General features: G+C 41.5%; 1 protein-coding gene across 4 annotated transcripts in view; it reads left to right on the top strand.

Annotated features, from left to right (window-relative positions):
* The window catches only part of NFATC2 (nuclear factor of activated T cells 2), a 109,289-nt gene that overhangs the window by 14,334 nt on the left and 70,677 nt on the right, over positions 1 to 24,278 (top strand). For 3 of the 4 annotated variants that reach the window (XM_063459695.1, XM_063459694.1, XM_063459696.1), the window contains exons 3-5: positions 179 to 241; positions 2,273 to 2,441; positions 23,957 to 24,159. In XM_063459695.1, the coding sequence (XP_063315765.1) occupies positions 179 to 241; positions 2,273 to 2,441; positions 23,957 to 24,159 (435 nt within the window). The remainder of the gene's footprint in view (positions 1 to 178; positions 242 to 2,272; positions 2,442 to 23,956; positions 24,160 to 24,278) is intronic. The other variant, XM_063459697.1, reaches the window with a different exon arrangement.

The raw sequence follows: 24,278 nt of genomic DNA, 5'->3' as shown, positions 1-24,278 counted from the left end.
GAGTTTTTGTCTAATATGAAAACCAAAAGCTTTTTTTGCCAATAAATAATAAAATATTGAATGATTTGTACTATTTAAGTTATATTGTATTCCTGGTGTCACTGTAACCCCAGAGATGCCATACATGTACAGCACTATAGTAGGAATAGCCCAAGCACTAAACGGCATTTTTCTGCAGATGCCCTGAACCTGAAGCATCATGGGGCGATCCCCTCACCCTGGATACAGAGGTGTCGTGGAGGTAAGTGCACTTTATACTTACCTCTGCTGCACTACTTACCCAAGCACCCTAGTAATGCTTCAATGGTGCTTACTTGGGTATTGGATAATTAGAAGTTGTAACTGTAAAACACAAACACTTTATTTTGTGTGTGTGTGTATACACACACTAACACATGCACACACACACACACACATGCACACACACATACACACACAAACTAACACACATACACTGATACGCGCACACACACACACACACTAACACGTGCACACACACTAACACACACACTAACATATACACTCTAACACACATACACACACACACACACACACACACACACACACTCTCTCTCTCTTAATGCAGTCTATAGAAATACAAGTTAGAAGCAAGATGTCCATATGTTTTCTGAATGGAAAACATTCTTTTGCCAAAACCAGGGTCGGTTGCAGAGGAGGCAGAGTGAATCAGAAACACATATTTCTACAGCATTAAAATAATTTTATCACTTCTGGAAGGAAAACAACTTTGCGTCCAGAGATCAGGGACATTGCAGAAAATCTGCTGCATTTGTTCAAAATCACTTTTACAGGAGCCTATTTCTGAGGCCCAAAAAATGAAAGTGTAAAACGTTTCTATGGCTAATTTATAGAATTACTGTGAGCTATATATGAAGGTAGTTATTCCTTCCAAGGGACAAATAAGATCTAACCCATAGTATGTGTGCATTATATATGGCATCCAGGGCATTGCTCGAGAGGGGCTTCCCCAGGCCACAGCCCCAGACAATCTCTGGCTATAATGTTACCACTGTGTGTCAGCCCCGAGTCTGCAATAGGTATTACACCCAAATAATACCTCCAACTACACATTGCTCAATGCCCCTTCCACTGACCCTCCAAATTATGTAATGATTTCATATACAATCATAAATCAATCAATAAATAACTAAATAAATATTAACCCTTTGGCTGAAGTACGTGATGTTTTTGCCTAATAACATCACACATGCATATTCTGTAATACCCCTTTCGAGTCTCGTTAATGCCTCTAGAGTCCTCTTTCATGTGAGATAATGTAAAGATTTTGCGGTTAAATAGAAGGTTTACACATATGTCATTATTTTTTTAAGTGAATATCTGATTGCTCATGCAAAAATGGCCTTCATTGGTTTTAACAGAAGAGTGCTACAATTTGTTTTCATGAAAATGCCTGAAGGGAGCTATTATACTCACTAGAACAACTACATTAACTGTAGTTCTTTTGGTGACTATAGTGTCCCTTTAATGAAGCGGTTGTGGTGGATAGACCAGGCCCCTGCAGTCTGACTTCTTAATTCTCTGCCATTCAGGAGTTAAATCACTTTGTTTATGCAGCCTCAGTCACACCTGCATGTGACTTACACAGCCTTCCTTCACACTTCCTGTAAAGTGAGATCTAATGTTTATACTTCCTTTAATGCACAGTGCGTTTAATTTAGAATTTCTTATCTTCTGCCCTGTTAATAGTTTGCTAGACTGTGCAGAAGTCTCCTGTATGTGATTAAAGTTCAATTTATAGAGCAGGAGATAAACACATTTGAAAATGAAAGCAGGTTTTATTTTTCATGCAGGCTGTGTCAGTCACAGCCAAGAGAGGTGTGGCTAAGGCTGCATAAACAAAAAACACACTGCCTGTTAGAATCTTATCCTTTGACACAATATATCATTTCATCAATTTTTTTTCAGTTCTGATATGGAGGGGGTATTCAATAATACAACAATCAGACACATTACTGTAGCACGAAACTCAGTACATTATAAAAAAAATTCCATGGAATGACCGGATCATATAACGGGCCGTGGAGAGTAGAGTTTTGAGCCAAATCAAAGTCTTTATTGCTGATTCACCATGGTTGAAAGTGTTTCAATAAAACTTGTATTAAAGGATTCCTTTTCTTGTGATTTGCCATACCAAACACTTTAATTAGGTTGGTGATTGTAGTGCAATCACTGTTTTTTCAACAGTCTTTGTAAGATTTCTAAGTTCCCATACATATGTTCTTTCTCCTAGAATCCCGGCAGCTTCTTTGCCCTCTCTCGAATGGCCCCTGGCGAGTCAGGTCGGGTCCTACGAGCTTCAGATCGAAGTTCAGCCTAAGCCACATCACCGTGCGCATTATGAGACCGAAGGTAGTCGCGGAGCAGTGAAAGCCACAACTGGAGGTCACCCAGTGGTCCAGGTAAGACCCACCCCACAGCAAGCAACTGCAAATAAATTGTCCATTTTTGGCAAAAGAAATATTGGTAGCAGTCGTATGGTAGGAATCAAACATTTCGGATGAAAGCAAGATTTTCATGCTGAAAATAAATATAGCTGCATAAACATTAAATAATCTGAACTTTTTTTCTGCCCAGATTCTCTCATGTAGGAAGTAATTTGATATTTTCGCCTCAGTTTATGTATTTAATTAGCAGTTTATTTTCTAAGCTTGGAATTGTGGAGAATTACACATCTCAGGCCAAAATAGCCAAACGTGGAAACATCTTTTTCTATTTCTGACCTAAAATTTGCTAATCTTTTATTACTTTTACAAAAATTCCTAGTTTTGCAAATTAACTTCTTAAAAGGTAATTCATTAAGTATCACATTGTAGAGAATTAACAACAGATTTGCAACATTTGGACCAAAAGTGGTGTTCTTGAAGAATTCACCAACTCTGCTATAGTCATAAACTCATGGTCTGGTGTATTTAAAATGCAGAGTAATATTTCTGATGGACATTAAAAGGAAAAAATAAACAAGGACGTTTTTCTAGTCATTTAAAACATGTGCGTTCATTATATGTGATGTGATTCAGAACGCTGAGATCAAATATTTTGTACAAATTGCTAAAGTAAACAGTGCGTCTGGGCCGCAGAGAGAAAAACTGTCACAAATCGAATTTTCTTGCTAGCTTTAAGCTACAGGTAGCATCATTAAATCACTACTTTTCTAAAATCAGTTCACTTCCTTGTTTCAATGTGGCCAATGTTCTTTTCAGTATGTGTGGGCTCTTCACTAAAAAGCAAGTTGCGGAACGTGAACGTTTACAAACATAGTTTAATGCTTGTTTCTATACGGAGAGGTATTAGCAGTAGAAAGAGGGAAGTGCTCATGCCATTGTACAGAACACTGGTGAGACCTCACTTGGAGTATTGTACGCAGTACTGGAGGCCATATCTCCAGAAGGATATTGATACCTTAGAGAGAGTTCAAAGAAGGGCTACTAAACTGGTTCATGGATTGCAGGATAAAACTTACCAGGAAAGGTTAAAGGATCTTAACATGTATAGCATGGAGGAAAGACGAGACAGGGGGGATATGATAGAAACATTTAAATACATGAAGGGAATCAACACAGTAAAGGAGGAGACTATATTTAAAAGAAGAAAAACTACCACAACAAGAGGACATAGTCTTAAATTAGAGGGACAAAGGTTTAAAAATAATATCAGGAAGTATTACTTTAAAAATAGTGATGTCCCGAACGGTTCGCTGGCAAATAGTGATGTCCCGAACGGTTCGCAGGCGAATAGTGATGTCCCGAACGGTTCGCTGGCGAATAGTTCGCATTCGCCACAGATGGCGAACATATGCGATGTTCGGTCCACCCCCTATTCGTCATCATTGAGTAATCTTTGAGCCTGTACCTCACAGTCAGCAGACACATTCCAGTCAATCAGCAGCAGACCCTCCCTCCCAGACCCTCCCACCTCCTAGACAGCATACAATTTAGATTTATTCTGAAGCTGCATTCCTTTTTTTGTGTGTGTTTATTATACATTATCCCCCCATAGCCAGTAACCTGTGTTTATTGTACATTATCCTCCATAGCCAGTAACCTGTGTTTATTATACATTATCCCTCCATAGCCAGTAACATGTGTTTATTATACATTATCCTCCCATAGCCAGTAACCTGTGTTTATTATACATTATCCTCCCATAGCCAGTAACCTGTGTTTATTATACATTATCCCCCCATAGCCAGTAACCTGTGTTTATTATACATTATCCCCCCATAGCCAGTAACCTGTGTTTATTATACATTATCCTCCCATAGCCAGTAACCTGTGTTTATTATACATTAGCCCTCCCATAGCCAGTAACCTGTGTTTATTATACATTATCCCTCCCATAGCCAGTAACCTGTGTTTATTATACATTATCCCTCCCATAGCCAGTAACATGTGTTTATTATACATTATCCCTCCCATAGCCAATAACCTGTGTTTATTATACATTATCCTCCCATAGCCAGTAACCTGTGTTTATTATACATTATCCTCCCATAGCCAGTAACCTGTGTTTATTATACATTATCCCCCCATAGCCAGTAACCTGTGTTTATTATACATTATCCCCCCATAGCCAGTAACCTGTGTTTATTATACATTATCCTCCCATAGCCAGTAACCTGTGTTTATTATACATTAGCCCTCCCATAGCCAGTAACCTGTGTTTATTATACATTATCCCTCCCATAGCCAGTAACCTGTGTTTATTATACATTATCCCTCCCATAGCCAGTAACATGTGTTTATTATACATTATCCCTCCCATAGCCAATAACCTGTGTTTATTATACATTATCCCCCATAGCCAGTAATCTGTGTTTATTATACATTATCCTCCCCATAGCCAGTAACCTGTGTTTATTATACATTATCCCTCCATAGCCAGTAACATGTGTTTATTATACATTATCCTCCCATAGCCAGTAACCTGTGTTTATTATACATTATCCCCCCATAGCCAGTAACCTGTGTTTATTATACATTATCCCCCCATAGCCAGTAACCTGTGTTTATTATACATTATCCTACCATAGCCAGTAACCTGTGTTTATTATACATTATCCCCCCCCATAGCCAGTAACCTGTGTTTATTATACATTATCCTCCCATAGCCAGTAACCTGTGTTTATTATACATTATCCCCCCCATAGCCAGTAACCTGTGTTTATTATACATTATCCTCCCATAGCCAGTAACCTGTGTTTATTATACATTATCCCCCCCATAGCCAGTAACCTGTGTTTATTATACATTATCCTCCTCATAGCCAGTAACCTGTGTTTATTATACATTATCCCCCCCATAGCCAGTAACCTGTGTTTATTATACATTATCCCCCCATAGCCAGTAACCTGTGTTTATTATACATTATCCCCCCCATAGCCAGTAACCTGTGTTTATTATACATTATCCTCCTCATAGCCAGTAACCTGTGTTTATTATACATTATCCCTCCATAGCCAGTAACCTGTGTTTATTATACATTATCCTCCATAGCCAGTAACCTGTGTTTATTATACATTATCCTCCCATAGCCAGTAACCTGTGTTTATTATACATTATCCCCCCCCCATAGCCAGTAACCTGTGTTTATTATACATTATCCCTCCCATAGCCAGTAACCTGTGTTTATTATACATTATCCCCCATAGCCAGTAATCTGTGTTTATTATACATTATCCTCCCCAAAGCCAGTAACATGTGTTTATTATACATTATCCTCCCATAGCCAGTAACCTGTGTTTATTATACATTATCCCCCCATAGCCAGTAACCTGTGTTTATTATACACTATCCCCCCCATAGCCAGTAACCTGTGTTTATTATACATTATCCTCCCATAGCCAGTAACCTGTGTTTATTATACATTATCCCCCCCATAGCCAGTAACCTGTGTTTATTATACATTATCCTCCCATAGCCAGTAACCTGTGTTTATTATACATTATCCCCCCATAGCCAGTAACCTGTGTTTATTATACATTATTCCCCCCCATAGCCAGTAACCTGTGTTTATTATACATTATCCTCCTCATAGCCAGTAACCTGTGTTTATTATACATTATCCCCCCCATAGCCAGTAACCTGTGTTTATTATACATTATCCCCCCATAGCCAGTAACCTGTGTTTTATACATTATCCCCCCATAGCCAGTAACCTGTGTTTATTATACATTATCCCTCCCATAGCCAGTAACCTGTGTTTATTATACATTATCCCCCATAGCCAGTAACCTGTGTTTATTATACATTATCCTCCCATAGCCAGTAACCTGTGTTTATTATACATTATCCCCCCATAGCCAGTAACCTGTGTTTATTATACATTATCCCCCCCCCCATAGCCAGTAACCTGTGTTTATTATACATTATCCTCCTCATAGCCAGTAACCTGTGTTTATTATACATTATCCCCCCCATAGCCAGTAACCTGTGTTTATTATACATTATCCCCCCATAGCCAGTAACCTGTGTTTATTATACATTATCCCCCCCATAGCCAGTAACCTGTGTTTATTATACATTATCCTCCTCATAGCCAGTAACCTGTGTTTATTATACATTATCCCTCCATAGCCAGTAACCTGTGTTTATTATACATTATCCTCCATAGCCAGTAACCTGTGTTTATTATACATTATCCTCCCATAGCCAGTAACCTGTGTTTATTATACATTATCCTACCATAGCCAGTAACCTGTGTTTATTATACATTATCCCCCCCCATAGCCAGTAACCTGTGTTTATTATACATTATCCCTCCCATAGCCAGTAACCTGTGTTTATTATACATTATCCCCCATAGCCAGTAATCTGTGTTTATTTGACATTATCCTCCCCATAGCCAGTAACATGTGTTTATTATACATTATCCTCCCATAGCCAGTAACCTGTGTTTATTATACATTATCCTCCCATAGCCAGTAACCTGTGTTTATTATACATTATCCCCCCATAGCCAGTAACCTGTGTTTATTATACACTATCCCCCCCATAGCCAGTAACCTGTGTTTATTATACATTATCCTCCCATAGCCAGTAACCTGTGTTTATTATACATTATCCCCCCCATAGCCAGTAACCTGTGTTTATTATACATTATCCTCCCATAGCCAGTAACCTGTGTTTATTATACATTATCCCCCCATAGCCAGTAACCTGTGTTTATTATACATTATTCCCCCCCATAGCCAGTAACCTGTGTTTATTATACATTATCCTCCTCATAGCCAGTAACCTGTGTTTATTATACATTATCCCCCCCATAGCCAGTAACCTGTGTTTATTATACATTATCCTCCCATAGCCAGTAACCTGTGTTTATTATACATTATCCTCCCATAGCCAGTAACCTGTGTTTATTATACATTATCCCCCCATAGCCAGTAACCTGTGTTTATTATACATTATCCCCCATAGCCAGTAATCTGTGTTTATTATACATTATCCTCCCCATAGCCAGTAACCTGTGTTTATTATACATTATCCCTCCATAGCCAGTAACCTGTGTTTATTATACATTATCCTCCCATAGCCAGTAACCTGTGTTTATTATACATTATCCCCCCATAGCCAGTAACCTGTGTTTATTATACATTATCCCCCCCATAGCCAGTAACCTGTGTTTATTATACATTATCCCCCCATAGCCAGTAACCTGTGTTTATTATACATTATCCCTCCATAGCCAGTAACCTGTGTTTATTATACATTATCCCTCCATAGCCAGTAACCTGTGTTTATTATACATTATCCCTCCCATAGCCAGTAACCTGTGTTTATTATACATTATCCCCCATAGCCAGTAATCTGTGTTTATTATACATTATCCCCCCCATAACCAGTAACCTGTGTTTATTATACATTATCCCTCCATAGCCAGTAACCTGTGTTTATTATACATTATCCCTCCATAGCCAGTAACCTGTGTTTATTATACATTATCCTCCCATAGCCAGTAACCTGTGTTTATTATACATTATCCCCCCATAGCCAGTAACCTGTGTTTATTATACATTATCCCCCCATAGCCAGTAACCTGTGTTTATTATACATTATCCCCCCATAGCCAGTAACCTGTGTTTATTATACATTATCCCCCCATAGCCAGTAACCTAAAGATTACTTAGTATTAGTAAATAACATAGGCGTGCGCACGGGGTGTGCCGGGTGTGCTTGGGCACACCCTAATCACACCTGCGTGCTGCACTGCCTCTGGGCAGACTGACGTCGGGTCCGTGGACCCGACACAGGAGGGGGCCCGGCGGCTTGCCCACAATGCCGCCGGGTGAGAGGCCCCTCCTGTCAGTCTGCCCTGACAGAGATCCAGCCTCAGTCTGCAGCTCCGCCGGGAGTGAGCTGCAGACTGAGGTGTCTCGCGATCTCCAGACTGTCAGAGCGTTGCCGCGGCAACGCTCTGCCTGGAGATCGCGAGACTCACCATGAGGTCTGCAGCTCACTCCCAGCGGAGCTGCAGACTAAAGAGAGAGGGCGCCCACTGGACCACCAGGACAGGTATTTATAAACCCCCTTCTACCCCCTGTCACTAACTGCTCCCCCACCCCCATCTACTCACTGCCCCCCCACCCCACCCCTTCTACCCCCTGTCACTCACTGCCCCCCATCCAACCCCCTGTCACTGCCCCTCTACCCCCCAACCCCTGTCACTACCCCTCTACCCCCCTTACCCCTGTCACTACCCCCCTACCCCCTGTCACTGCCCCTCCACTCCCCCACACCCCCTGTTACTGCCCCTCTACCCCCCTAACCCGTGTCACTACCCCCTACCCCCTTAACCCCTGTCACTGCCCCTCTACCCCCTTAACCCCTGTCACTACCCCCTGTCACTGCCCCTCCACTCCCCCACACCCCTGTTACTGCCCCTCTACCCCCTAACCCCTGTCACTACCCCCTACCCCCCTTAACCCCTGTCACTACCCCCTACCCCCTGCCACTGCCCTTCCACTCCCCCACACCCTCTGTTACTGCCCCTCTACCCCCCTTACCCCTGTCAGTACCCCCAACCCCTGTCACTGCCCCTCTACCCCCCAACCCCTGTTACTACCCCTGTCACTGCCCCTCCACTCACCCACACCCCCTGTTACTGCCCCTCTACCCCAACCCCTGTCACTATCCATCTACCCCTGCTACCTCCTGTCACTGCCCCTCGACCCCCCTACCACCTGTCCCTCTACCCCCCTTACCCCCTGTCGCTGCTCCTCCACCCCCCTACCCCCTGTCACTGCCCCTCCACCCGCTACCCCCTGTCACTGCCCCTCCAACCACCTAACCCCTGTCGCCCACACATTGCATCCCTCACAATCACACACACTGTACCCCTCACAATTACACACACTGTACCCCTTACAATTACACACACTGTACCCTTCACAATCATACACACTGCACCCTTCACAATTACAACACTGTACCTTTCACAATAACACACACACACACTGTACCCCTCGCAATCACACACACTGCACCCCTTACACGCTGCACTGCTCACAATCACACACACTGCATCTATGTATATTTGTGTGTATGCATGTATGTATATATATGTATGTGTGTGTATGTGTATATAAAAATACATATACACGCGGCGTGTGTTTGTGCTTTAGGGTGCACACCCTAATGCAACAGGCTGCGCACGCCTATGGTAAATAATATGCCCCTACTCGCTATACTGCGAGTAGGGGCATGTCTAGTAAGTAGTGAGCAGCCTGTGGGAGTGTTATTGCTGGGAGTGTTATTGCTGTGGAGCTTTGTTATACACTCAGACACATTACTGGGAGTATTATTGCTGTGGAGCTCTGTTATACACTCAGACACATTACTGGGAGTATTATTGCTGTGGAGCTCTGTTATACAATCAGAGACATTACTGGGAGTATTATTGCTGTGGGGCTCTGTTATACACTCAGACACATTACTGGGAGTATTATTGCTGTGGAGCTCTGTTATACAATCAGAGACATTACTGGGAGTATTATTGCTGTGGGGCTCTGTTATACACTCAGACACATTACTGGGAGTATTATTGCTGTGGAGCTCTGTTATACACTCAGACACATTACTGGGAGTATTATTGCTGTGGGGCTCTGTGTCTACACTCAGACACATTACTGGGAGTATTATTGCTGTGGGGCTCTGTTATATACTCAGACACATTACTGGGAGTATTATTGCTGTGGAGCTCTATTATACACTCAGACACATTACTGGGAGTATTATTGCTGTGGAGCTCTGTTATACACTCAGACACATTACTGGGAGTATTATTGCTGTGGAGCTCTGTTATACACACAGACACATTACTGGGAGTATTATTATTGTGGGGCTCTGTTATACACTCAGACACATTACTGGGAGTATTATTGCTGTGATGGTCTGTTATACACTCAGACTCATTACTGGGAGTATTATTGCTGTGGAGCTCTGTTATACACTCAGACACATTACTGGGAGTATTATTGCTGTGGAGCTCTATTATACACTCAGACACATTACTGGGAGTATTATTGCTGTGGAGCTCTGTTATACACTCAGACACATTACTGGGAGTATTATTGCTGTGGAGCTCTGTTATACACACAGACACATTACTGGGAGTATTATTATTGTGGGGCTCTGTTATACACTCAGACACATTACTGGGAGTATTATTGCTGTGATGGTCTGTTATACACTCAGACTCATTACTGGGAGTATTATTGCTGTGGAGCTCTGTTATACACTCAGACACATTACTGGGAGTATTATTGCTGTAAAATATGAACTGGATAAATAACGAAAGGAGATTGCACCTAAAACAATAAATAATAGTAGGGACTCTCCACCTGATTAAGGACACTCGGGAGATATGCTATTGTGACCCTAATATAATCGACAAAGAATTTTGAAGTTTTATAGCCGATGTGTAGTGTTGCTGTAAAAATAGTGACATTGTGTGAGTCTCACCATTGTGATTAGGTGGACCCCTTATGCAAATTGTCTTTCGATGCCACACACTATGTTTTTCTTATTTTGTTTCTCCCACTCGAGGCAATGTGCTGAAAATGACCATTATGCAGGTACAGCATCATACGGGAAAGTCATTTAATAAACACAAATCCTTTTAGAAATGTTGAGGCTGTTGGAGGTGTTACATTCACTGCCTTGAAGCCGTTTGCAGGCAAGCACTGAGTCCATTCTAATTGGTCTTTCTAATATCCCCAGAATGTTAACACCACTCACAAAGATTATTCACGGAACTGAGAATTGAAAGTATCTCAGGTTCAAAACTGCAGAACTCAAAATTCACACATTTATCCATAAATTTGAAAAAAAAAAAAAAAAAAAAAAAAAACCACAGTTGGAAAAGTGTCAGTTCAGCTCAATTTAAAACCGTTTCCAAATCCTACAAATGATGTAAATTGGAGCTTATTGCTCCTGAATTCACCATTTAGTGAATCCTCCCCTGTCAATTGTGTTCGAACATATTTTTCAGAACTCGGAGAACTCTTCATCTTTTTAAAGGTTTATTTCTGAACTTCTAATAATAAAATAAGTAATAAATCATGTTCCGGCCTTTTTGGCGGTCACATCATTTTCCAGATTGTTCCAGATGGTCAGGATAAATTCACTAAAGTGGGAATTTTGGGGAATTTAAAGTTAATCTCATATATTAGACCACAATACCTGAATTGGGAGCAGTAATGTTTGCAGTAATGTTTGCTGTTGGTCATTTTAGTAAAAAGTTTAAAGTCACTTTCAGGAGCACTATCCAAGGTGTAAAGGATTTGGAATTCAGACGTGACTTTTCAATGTTAGGGCCCAAATACCTAAACGTAACACTGCTATGGAGAATTTCTGTAGTACGAAATTCATGTTGAACTCCTGACTATTTTCATTCGGGGGCTTGTTCACTCAGTACTGAAATGGTGTGATTTGAAAAGTAGACATGCACAATTTTGTTAAAAAGTGTTGATTTGGGAAAATTGGCCAACTCAGCTCGCTATGGCTACATTTTGTGATTCACTACATTTCACTGTTTAGTGGCTAGACCCTTAGATTAGCAATTCTTAAACCGGTTTCCTTTTTCAATACATTATTATATAAAAGAGCTCTAATGGCTAGATCTCCGGTTACGGGCAGGGCCCTCTCCACCTCTTGTATTTGTCTGTGTATGTTGTACGTCCTCCACTAATTGTACAGCGCTGCGGAATCTGTTATCGCTTTATAAATACCAGTAGTAATACAAATTATTATTATTTAAAAAGCGCCAACAAATTCTGCAGCGCTGTACAATAGGTGGACTAACAGACAAGTGTTTTGCCACGTCGAGTTGGCAGCACAGGAACACAGGGTGTTGAGGGCCCTTCTCAAACCAGCTTACATTCACGATTAAAGCAGATCTGTCTCTGTCGGGTATCTTTGTATATTTTGCAATGACCCGTGAAGGGGACACCTCCAGTTAAAGACCAGAGGCTTTGGGGTACAGTCAGAAGGTAGGTTTACTTACCTGAAGCTGGTGCCATTTCATCCTGGAGACACACCTCAGTCCCAGGAGCCGTGTCAGTGATGTACACTCGCACTATGGCGGATTCTGTAAGGCCGGGAGCCGCGTTACGTCACGTCTGGCGACGACTGAATCCCACAGCCATCACTGGTGAAGGCTGCTGGGATTGGAAAAAAGTTGACGGCAGAGCTCTGCATTCTGTCAACTTCTGCCTTGTCCATAAAACAAAATAAGTCCCTATAGTGTCTTATGTTATCTTAGTATTTATTAGTACTTTATAATGAATATATCTTAATGGAATACTACAAAATGACCGAGCCGCGTTAACAAGGGCACCTAAGTAATTCACATATTATGTATTACTTTAACATCGTAGCCGTCTGCTAAAAGCAGAGACAGCCGGTGAAGCAGGACTTCCTAAGACAAACATTTTAAAAGCTCGCCATATGTAACATTTACATTTATGCAGCTGACCATTACATCCCCCATCTAGCCCCATCCAGCCCAGTAACAGATATTCAAGGGGGCATTGGGGTGTAGCGCCACACAGGTTATGAAGTAAGCGCTTAAGATTAATTGCACTTTGATAAATCTCCTTTCTCAAATCCACTGAATTAGCCAAGTTAGAAAAATAGATGGATACTGGCCGATGCGCGAGAATTCACTGTTCGATTTACTGTTTAGTGAATAAATCCTTCAGTGTTTTATCACCTTGTTCTCTGTGTGTATGTGGGAGGGGGAGGTGTGCCAGACTAGTCCCATCTTTCAAAGCAAATAAAAAGGTGTTTTAATGCGCAGCGAGCCCCAGCGCAAAGCATGCTGGGAGCACTACGGGCGGACAGGTGCTCACTAGATAAAAAGCGTTGATGGGAAGCTGTTTGAACAAGCAGGAGGTGATTTTAAAACACACAACTCGGGGCAGAAAACACCCGGATACTTTTGTTTAGTTTAAAAAAAATACAATTTAAATATTACATTATAAAAAAAACGTTGCAGACTCCCCTTAAAGCGCATTCTAAAAATAGCCAGCGAGCTTTTGTTACGGTTTTTGTAGCCCCTGAAGGTTTTATTTTTATATGTAATTTGCAAGATTTTTAAACTATTTTTTTTATTTTCACCTGGTTGGTTAGCTGTCTGGGATATTAAGGGAGGGGGGGGGGGCGCTATGAAAAAAAATAAACACTAACTCTATTAGTTTCGCAGTACACACAAAAGGTGTGAATTTTGTTTTTATTTTGCTGTTTTGTCTAACCGTTTGTAAGCGAAAGCAACAATTATGGATTCCCCAGTAGAGTTTTAGTTTAGGTTTTTTTTTTTGGTTTTGTTTTAAAAAAATTCTAGCTTTCATTGCTAAGGCTCCAACATTCTCCATAGTGTTGTACAATGGGTAAACTAACAACAAGTAGGTATTCAGAGCAGTCCAATATTTAGACCAACTTGTACACAATAAAAGAAAATTTTAACCTTAAAATCCAGCAAGCTGCAGAATAGCATGGCCAGTGAGCTTACACTCTAAAAGAGATAATAGGGGACGAGACAAAATACAGTAGGGAGTTATATGTTTTGCAAAGTGTTAACGGCAGGCAGATTGACTTGTGTATAGCATAATAACCTTCTATAACACCGCTTAGGGGAGAGTCTCTTTAAATTGCCATTACTGTAAATACATTTTTTTAACTCGTGCCTTTAATGTGACATTTTGGAAGGAAGCATTAAAATGCAGCCATTTTGTAACATTATTTAGTGCAGTTTTACCTGCATCCCCATTTCCTTAGCTTGTGGTTGCTAAAAATCAGGCTATTTCCGTTCTTCACGTTTTAACTGTACAACTAAAAAAGCAAGTAGCAAGTCTGTACAGGGGAGGGGGCACAAGAATGGCTGCCGTGCCAGCAAAAAGAAGTCTGTACAGGGGAGGGGGCACAAGAATGGCTGCCGTGCCAGCAAAAAGAAGTCTGTACAGGGGAGGGGGCACAAGAATGGCTGCCGTGCCAGCAAAAAGAAGTCTGTACAGGGGAGGGGGCACAAGAATGGCTGCCGTGCCAGCAAAAAGAAGTCTGTACAGGGGAGGGGGCACAAGAAGGGCTGCCGTGCCAGCAAAAAGAAGTCTGTACAGGGGAGGGGGCACAAGAAGGGCTGCCGTGCCAGCAAAAAGAAGTCTGTACAGGGGAGGGGGCACAAGAATGGCTGCCGTGCCAGCAAAAAGAAGTCTGTACAGGGGAGGGGGCACAAGAAGGGCTGCCGTGCCAGCAAAAAGAAGTCTGTACAGGGGAGGGGGCACAAGAAGGGCTGCCATGCCAGCAAAAAGAAGTCTGTACAGGGGAGGGGGCACAAGAATGGCTGCCGTGCCAGCAAAAAGAAGTCTGTACAGGGGAGGGGGCACAAGAATGGCTGCCGTGCCAGCAAAAAGAAGTCTGTACAGGGGAGGGGGCACAAGAAGGGCTGCCGTGCCAGCAAAAAGAAGTCTGTACAGGGGAGGGGGCACAAGAAGGGCTGCCGTGCCAGCAAAAAGAAGTCTGTACAGGGGAGGGGGCACAAGAAGGGCTGCCGTGCCAGCAAAAAGAAGTCTGTACAGGGGAGGGGGCACAAGAAGGGCTGCCGTGCCAGCAAAAAGAAGTCTGTACAGGGGAGGGGGCACAAGAATGGCTGCCGTGCCAGCAAAAAGAAGTCTGTACAGGGGAGGGGGCACAAGAAGGGCTGCCGTGCCAGCAAAAAGAAGTCTGTACAGGGGAGGGGGCACAAGAAGGGCTGCCGTGCCAGCAAAAAGAAGTCTGTACAGGGGAGGGGGCACAAGAATGGCTGCCGTGCCAGCAAAAAGAAGTCTGTACAGGGGAGGGGGCACAAGAAGGGCTGCCGTGCCAGCAAAAAGAAGTCTGTACAGGGGAGGGGGCACAAGAAGGGCTGCCGTGCCAGCAAAAAGAAGTCTGTACAGGGGAGGGGGCACAAGAATGGCTGCCGTGCCAGCAAAAAGAAGTCTGTACAGGGGAGGGGGCACAAGAATGGCTGCCGTGCCAGCAAAAAGAAGTCTGTACAGGGGAGGGGGCACAAGAAGGGCTGCCGTGCCAGCAAAAAGAAGTCTGTACAGGGGAGGGGGCACAAGAAGGGCTGCCGTGCCAGCAAAAATAAGTCTGTACAGGGGAGGGGGCACAAGAAGGGCTGCCGTGCCAGCAAAAAGAAGTCTGTACAGGGGAGGGGGCACAAGAAGGGCTGCCGTGCCAGCAAAAAGAAGTCTGTACAGGGGAGGGGGCACAAGAATGGCTGCCGTGCCAGCAAAAAGAAGTCTGTACAGGGGAGGGGGCACAAGAAGGGCTGCCGTGCCAGCAAAAAGAAGTATTTTCCTAAGTTAGTTTCCTCTCTGAGAATGAAAATGAGCAAATAGTGGTATTTTAGGTGGCATTGCGTTTTTAGGGAAGGAAGTAAGTCTGAAGGACAAGGAGACGCGTGTGTTCGTTTTCATGGAAACGGGAGAAATTACCTTTACTGGGGGATGTGCAAAAAGTCTACCAGCACTCCAAAAGTAGAATAAATAGGGGTTATTTAAAAGGGAACGTACAACAAAAACATTCGACGGTGCCAAAAAAATTAAAAGAAACTAATTGCAACAAATTTAGTTTCAATTGAGGGAAATAATTATATATAGAAAACACAACATAAAATTATACATATGTTGTAAGTTAAAAAAAAATATTATGTGGTTTGTAAATTCTATACATTTCAACCAAACACAAAAAGGTATAAAGGCACAAAAACCCTATTTATTTAATGATCACCCTGACTTCTCCCAAGCCCTGCAGAAGTTATAAAGCTGGGCTTTATCTGCTAAGCCAGGAGTTGTCGGTTGTGAATAATTCAATTCTATAAATATTTTTAAGGAACTGAAGGTCATGAACAAACATGGCGGTGTATACAGGAATGGATAGAACATCTGTCCAGTATCCAGTGGGACAGTCCAACATTTGGACCCCTGCACACAGTTGCCACATACATTATAACGCACACATAGACCGTCAGGTAGCAGAAGGAAAGCGATGCCCTGCAATATGCAGAATTCAAATGCTGTCAGTATGAAATCAAATAATTGATCCGCGAGGAATCCTGCAGCATTTGAATTCTACATACAGCAGGGCAAAACTTTGTTCCTTTTCGCACACAGCATATTTATTTAAACCATAACCAACTCACTGGTGATAGTCATAAAGAAGGTGCGCTTGTGGCAATTTTGAAACAATCATCGTAAGGTACATGGCAACCAAGCAGTGAAGAGGTTAATGACTGGGCTACTTACCATCCATTAACTCCTATTAACACTAATTAAGAGAGACAATTACAGAATGGGCTGAACACACACATTATCCATGATTTAACATTAACAATTTACACTAGATTCCTCCACAAACTGATCTTTAATACAAATAGTGAGTTAAAACCACGTGCAGAAAACATTCAGACCTTACAACGTAAAGCACTCACATTGAAAGTTTCTGCATATCCATAGGCTTTGCAGTGTCTGCAGTGAGGACCACTCGAACCATGATCTGCCAATCAGGTTCCCTTCGTTTTCTATAGCACTGCTTTATTGGCACAGCAAGGGTTTCTGGGAACTGTAGTCCACAGCACATCATGATGATTTACCTGATTATTTGGAAATCCCATCATGCTTACTCAGTATGTTGGCTTAGAATGGGATGTTTTGAAGTTAAGGTTGTCAGACCAAGCATTTTACTTGGACACAGACCCCACCTGGACTCTGTAGTATTCCTATGCTTTCTACCCTGCAGCATATCAATACCTCATAAAGCAGGTCAGGAAAAACATAATGGCCATGCCCACGTACCGAGAGATTTATTAGTAAAGGCACGTGGCGAGTATAACCATTAAAGGGACACTAAAGTCACCCAGACTACTTCAGCTCAATAAAGGGGCCTGGGGGCTGTGGTCCTGTTCTCTTACCCCATTAATGATAAATATTGCCGCGCATGCATTTGTATATCCTCTACCCCGCCTGACAGGAAGTTGTCCGTTGCTCTCAGTGAGCACTTCCTGTCAGATTGGGTAGCGGATACAGAAGATCCAACGGCCACACTACATGCAGTGACCGGCAGAAGGGGGTGCGCTCCCCTACCGCCAATCACCTGGAAACTGCGCCCTGCGGCCAGTGCACGCTACGCGGTAGCCTTGTTTGCCCAGCGGTGGTGCCCTCCATGTAGCCACAGAAAGTCTGCGCGGGGTTAGAAAGGGAGAGCTTACAAAGGCTTCAGAGCCATTTACAAGCTGTTTTTAGATATATACAGTATTAAAGGCAAGTTTGTTTTTATTGTGGGTATATAAACAGTGATTCCCCCCCTCAAATATATATTTTTTATTTATGATCTTATATTTCATATGATATATATTTTAGTTATTTTGATCTTACATTTTATATGATATATATTTTAGTTATTTTGATATCACTTTCGATAATAAGCCATAAACGTTACACTATTGATAAAATAGAACATGCTAAGCAGTAGTGGGTGTGAGAATCGGAGACCCACAGCCTACAGTTAATAACAGATGTACAGACGTAAGCAGGGAGCAGACTCGCAGGGCTACGCTAAATTATTCACAACTGATATAGATACACTTGACCTGCATTACACACACTTCACAATCTATTCTGAGCTCAGACAAAAAGTGGATTCATTCTCGCTCTTTGTATTGAACAAATGTCTAATAACTTTAATAGCAAGCTGTCTGTAAGTTACGTCTTCTGTGTAATATGCCATGTGTAGTGAATACAGTGAGATATGTTTTATTTATCTCATAGCCTCTAATTACACTCTGCAGCATTTCCTGAGCCACACAACAGGAAACCAAAACACATACATTGATTGCAGATAATTTTATATTATACTGTATTCTAATGAACACGCGTATAATGATACAATGTATGTAAGAGGGATGATTAGCTCCCAACATTCTAAATAACACAGGTCTCGGGGCGCTACCATAAAAGGAGCACTCCAAACACCATCACCACTACAGCATGCTGAGCCGTTATGGTGCCAGCACTGCCCTGACACCCACAGTAAATTTAATAATGGTTTGACTACTTACCTGGGTCTGCTGGGTGCCTCCTTCCACCTCCTTTGGACCTGGACACGCCTGCATTGAGCTCAGTCCGCAGTACAGAGAGGTGCTCATTGGCTGAGAGTGCTCAGCATGGGAGAACTTAACTCAGTGGAATTAAAGCTCCACACAGGAGCTTCTGGCTTCAGGGCAGGAAGTAGGGACTCCCTAGCAGACCCCAGGTAAGTTGTCGAACATTTTTTTAAAGGCACTCCTGGTCAATACATCAAGCTGCAGTGGTTTTGGGAAAACTAGGGGGACTTTGGGAGCGACTAGGATTTGGGACCTACTGATAACTATTCAAGGAATTGAAAATGTAATTTAGAATGAGATCAACGTATCTGTGCGATCTCTAAAGCGTCACAGTACCTACATGTTTTTTATAAACAGCATAAAATTGTATCTATACATTGTGCTGGTAGATTTTAGAAATAGGTGACTCGCCCAAGTCGGCATGACAGTGGGAGAATTGGATAGTCTCCTAGAAGGGTGTATTAAAGGACAATTAAAGGGCAACTTTGTAGAAATCAAGAATTGGAAAAATTGTTAAATAAACCAAATGGAATGTCCTTTCTGATTGCGTAACTGTGACACAATCACCATGGAAACCAAATGAAATGTCCTTTCTGATTGCGTAACTGTGACACAATCACCATGGAAACCAAATGGAATGTCCTTTCTGATTGCGTAACTGTGACACAATCACCATGGAAACCAAATGGTATTTTCCTGCTGATTGCGTAACTGTGACACAATCACCATGGAAACCAAATGGAAGGTTCCTGCTGATTGCGTAACTGTGACACAATCACCATGGAAACCAAATGGAAGGTTCCTGCTGATTGTTTAGTAACTGAAATAATTACCATGGAAACCAATGGGAAATAACAATCACCATGGAAACCATTGGACTGTTCCTGCTGATTGTTCTGCAGCTGGAGCTATCACCATGGAAACCAGAGAAATAGTCCTTCAAATTGCTCCACTTATTAGAATGTTGCCTCCGATTTGCTCTGCGTTCAGGACCTCCTTGTTTTTGGGGTGCTTGTCTCTCGCCAGAGCTCCCCTCGTACTTTGCAGTCACAGAACAAGGCGCCTGTCGCTAGGCCAGTTATGCAAAGAGATTAAGAAAACCTTTCAAGAGAAAATAGGATCTTTAAATCCTAAAATAGTACGTGGAGAGTCAGACATTACGTCTGGACTTTCTTCGCTTGTGTGGCAAATGTGACTCAAAGCTGCTGGTTTCTCTCCAGCTCCAAGTGTGCGCAGTTAATACGAGCTCTTTATGAATCGCTCACCTTTTTAATGCAAATCATTTCCTTTCCAGGTGCTGACTGCATTAGAAGATTTTCTGCCATTTCTGTATTTGTTAGAATCCTTTAGCAGGTGACGATCTAGCAGTAAGAATTGAAGAGGCGTTTTGTGGCATCGCACTGTGAATGCTAAGGGGTTAAATCATATCACAGCTTTTAGCAATTAACAGGTTATAGTTAATAAAAATAACTATAATAAAATAGTACAATACTTGAATCCTACTCATGTTTTGTAGCCAATATATACCCAGAAAAAGAACATTAAAAAAAAGGAAATCACTAAATAAATCATACAATTCTCCTTATATGGTGTCGGTAGAGGGTCTTATTTACTAAACAGTGAATACATTGAACCGAAAACAAAATAATAACAAAAAGCTTCAGATGCAATTAGCCATTCTGTGATTATAAAGGCGTTGAAGGAAATTTCTAAGCGCCTTTGAGTTTGGTATTCAGGCCTACATATCACTGTTTAGTGAACACGCCGTTAGATTTCCAAGACAACACAAAGTTGTATTTCCTCCTTCCCCCTCCCCACCACCTACCTTGTGACCCCCAGGCAGTGTAAGGGTTAATGAACTCATACTATATTTACCTGATTCCAGCTCCAATGTCCCTCTGCGCTGGGTCGACGCCCCGCCCCATCCAACATCACCCTACCGGGGAGGGGGGCTGATGCGCGTGCGCTGTGAATGCCATAAGCGCATTAGGCATTGCTGCAATGCTTTCCTATAGGGATTTCACTGAGGCTGGATGTTCTCATGCAGAGCATAAGGATGTCCAGCGTCAGTTAAGCAACCTAAAATCGCCCAACCACCAGGAATTGCTTCTAGTGACTCTCTGATTGGCAGTCTTAACCCTGCAAGTTAATTATTGCAGTTTATCAGAAACATTGCAGGGTTAGGAGCTGAAGAGGTCCGGGTGCCTATAGTGTCCCTTTAGGAAAAATATAACATGTTAGTGGCAGTGTATATGCCTCACCCTTTTATTACATCATCAATAGCTGTAATAAACTGTGTGCAATGGAGGACAGCTCAATTTAATTTGGGGGATGCTTAACAATAAAATTGATATAATAAATACATAGTGTGTATGAAGGGTTCAGATATAAATGCAAGTAATCTCAACAAAGCATGAAAAGTCAAAGGATTAAAAAATATATATATTTTTTGGTTTCTTTTAATAAGACAAATTTAGTGGCTCATACAACACAATAAACATACAAAACAAGGTATGAAGAATCTTTTTTTCTCCATAGATATACATTAGCTAATCGACCAATAGGTTACCACAAGCTGTTACAGAACTACATCTCCCACAGTGCTTTGCAGGTTAAGTGATCTACCAGGCGCCCAGGATTCTATTTTGTATAAGGAGAGAACACACAGAGTTTGCAGGATTTTAACACCTCTGAAACTGACCGTAAATAAGCTTAATTTGGGTATAAATAAAAAACAAAACAAACCAACCCATTTTATTGTCAAAGTTTCCTTCATAAAAGTTTGGGTCACAGAGTGTAGACATGTGTGTGTCTATCTGATTCACAATGTACCCAGTCTAGGTTCTTGCCAGGCATTTCTGCTCTGTTCTCTACCCAGAGGTGAGAGAGGCCAATATCTGGATGAAAACTCAATACAATTTCAGACAGGTCAGTATGCCAAGGTGCATGAGTCCACACTTGGCAATCCTCAGTAAAGTGATCGAGTTTGGGTTTATGACACCAATTAAACACAGCAAGAAAAACTGCAAAGCCCTAACCACATCTGCTACTTTCATAGGCATACCTCCCAAGTGTCCCTATTTAAGAGAGGCAGTCCCTATTTTGGGTCCAAATCCCTTTCCCCCTCTTTTCTAGGAGCTCCATATTGTGTTGTGTCTAAGTGTATCAAAGAGCTCCACAGCAATAATACTCCAAGTAATGTGTTATAACAAAGCTCCACAAAAATAATTCTCCCAGTAATGTGTCTGAGCGTATAACAAAGGCCCACAGCAATAATACTCCCAGTAATGTGTCTGGGTGTATAACAGAGCCCCACAGCAATAATACTTCCAGTAATGTGTCTGAGTGTATAACAGAGCTCCACAGCAATAATACTCCCAGTAATGTGTCTGAGTGTATAACAGAGCTCCACAGTAATAATACTTCCAGTAATGTGTCTGAGTGTATAACAGAGCTCCACAGCAATAATACTCCCAGTAATGTGTCTGAGTGTATAACAGAGCCCCACAGCAATAATACTCCCAGTAATGTGTCTGAGTGTATAACAGAGCTCCACAGCAATAATACTCCCAGTAATGTGTCTGAGTGTATAACAGAGCTCCACAGTAATAATACTCCCAGTAATGTGTCTGAGTGTATAACTGAGCTCCACAGCAATAATACTCCCAGTAATGTGTCTGAGTGTATAACAGAGCTCCACAGCAATAATACTCCCAGTAATGTGTCTGAGTGTATAACAGAGCTCCACAGTAATAATACTTCCAGTAATGTGTCTTTAAACTACGATAAACGTGTTGTTTAGAAATCAGTCTGTGTAAATAAGATACATTGTTCCTGTTATGAATTAAATTTTTTAAAATTTGCAATAAATGTTTATCAGTAGGTCGTAGAGTTGCAAGTGGTAATATATTAAAATCGTATCCCATTACACAATGTAACAGAAAGAGAGAGATGAGAGAAAAAAATAAAGACATCAAACAGGATAAAAGCGGATATAAAGCGGATATAAAGCCATAAGGTCCACTAATCCTTGTCGGTGACACTTTATGCACAAATATTGTCATTTGCAAAACAGATTCACTTCCAAGTCAATCTTTAAACAATAAATAAATATAAATCAAAATGTAAAAGAAGAATACTATCTACACAAGGTTATTATTCACTTAAGTCTTAATTGTAGCAAATTGAGATCCGAATGTAAAAATCTCTGAAAAATAGCTGAAGTCACAGATATATCATTATAAAATTATCATGGATACAAGAACGCTCCCCACAACTGGTAATACGTAATAATTGATTTGAAAAACATGAAATAATCAATGCTTATTACAGGACTGCATATTATTCTGTGATAACAAAATCTGCTTTCTTTTGCCAATATCCATGTTTTGTGTCTAGCAGGTGAGATATGATAAATCGGACAAATTGTTACTTTTTTCTAAAACGTTAATACTCAAAACTGAAATGGAATATTTCTTTAAGGACACCAAGCCACGTGGCCGTGGCACTCACTTCTAGCCTGTGGGTGGTTCTACTGTCAATAATACTACTTGTGGTTGTCGAATCTCACCACATTGCTTCGGTCAGAATTCCATGCCTCTTAGGGTATAACTCATGGGTCTGTCTTGAAGAAAAGGGGGGGGGGGGGGGGAATTATATCAGCTAAGCATATTTTTTTTAAATATAGAGATGTTGATATTTAGGTTAGGAAGACCTGATCTTTGCAAGGCCTTTCTAATTTCATTTCTAAATAAAATGGATTGGTTTCAGGGATTTATATTTTTGGAATGTTTGGACATTTGTGCAAAACATATATTTATTTATCTTAGTTTTACTGTATAAAAAGGTTACATTGTACTCAAATCACCTAAAGCACTTTAACTCGCTGAATAGCTGTAAAGAGTGTGTCCTCTTTTTTCATTTCACAAAAAGTGCATGTTTCAATATTAATTAGAATAACAATATTCATTATAAATTAACCTTGGTCCAGCTGTTACTTACTGGTTTGTTTACCTGTATTGAGAAGTCTGTGATTGGACAGCCACGGAGAGTCTGGGTGGGGTTAGAAGGGGAGGGCTGCAAAGGCTGACAAGAGATCTGTTGCTATTGCACGCTGGTTTTAGATATAACCCCAATGCAAAAATGCATCATTAAATGCTAAATTGTGTTTGTTTATTAAAATGTATTTATTTTGGCAATAAAGTGTCTCTTGAACAATTTCAGTGATGGTCGTGTTGTGGTGATAGATCTAAGTTGCATGTTTGTGCTCTGTGTGCAGCTTCATGGGTATATGAAGAATGAACCACTAGGTCTCCAAATCTTCATTGGAACTGCAGATGAGCGCATTCTCAAACCACACGCCTTCTACCAAGTTCACCGCATTACAGGAAAGACAGTAACTACCACCAGCTACGAGAGAATTATTGGCAACACCAAAGTGCTTGAGATCCCTCTGGAACCAAAGACGAACATGAGAGCAACGTAAGTCAGAAACATTTGCAAAATATATTTATGATTGTTTCATGATTGTCCAAAAAGCCCTTTGTTGGAGATTTGTGTTTCAGACAGAGAAAAGGCCTTCTGGACTTGAATGTCAATCC

Source organism: Pelobates fuscus, chromosome 6, assembly GCF_036172605.1.
Source record: "Pelobates fuscus isolate aPelFus1 chromosome 6, aPelFus1.pri, whole genome shotgun sequence".
NCBI classification, from domain to species: Eukaryota; Metazoa; Chordata; class Amphibia; order Anura; family Pelobatidae; genus Pelobates; species Pelobates fuscus.
This window is presented reverse-complemented; position numbering and strand designations above follow the sequence as displayed.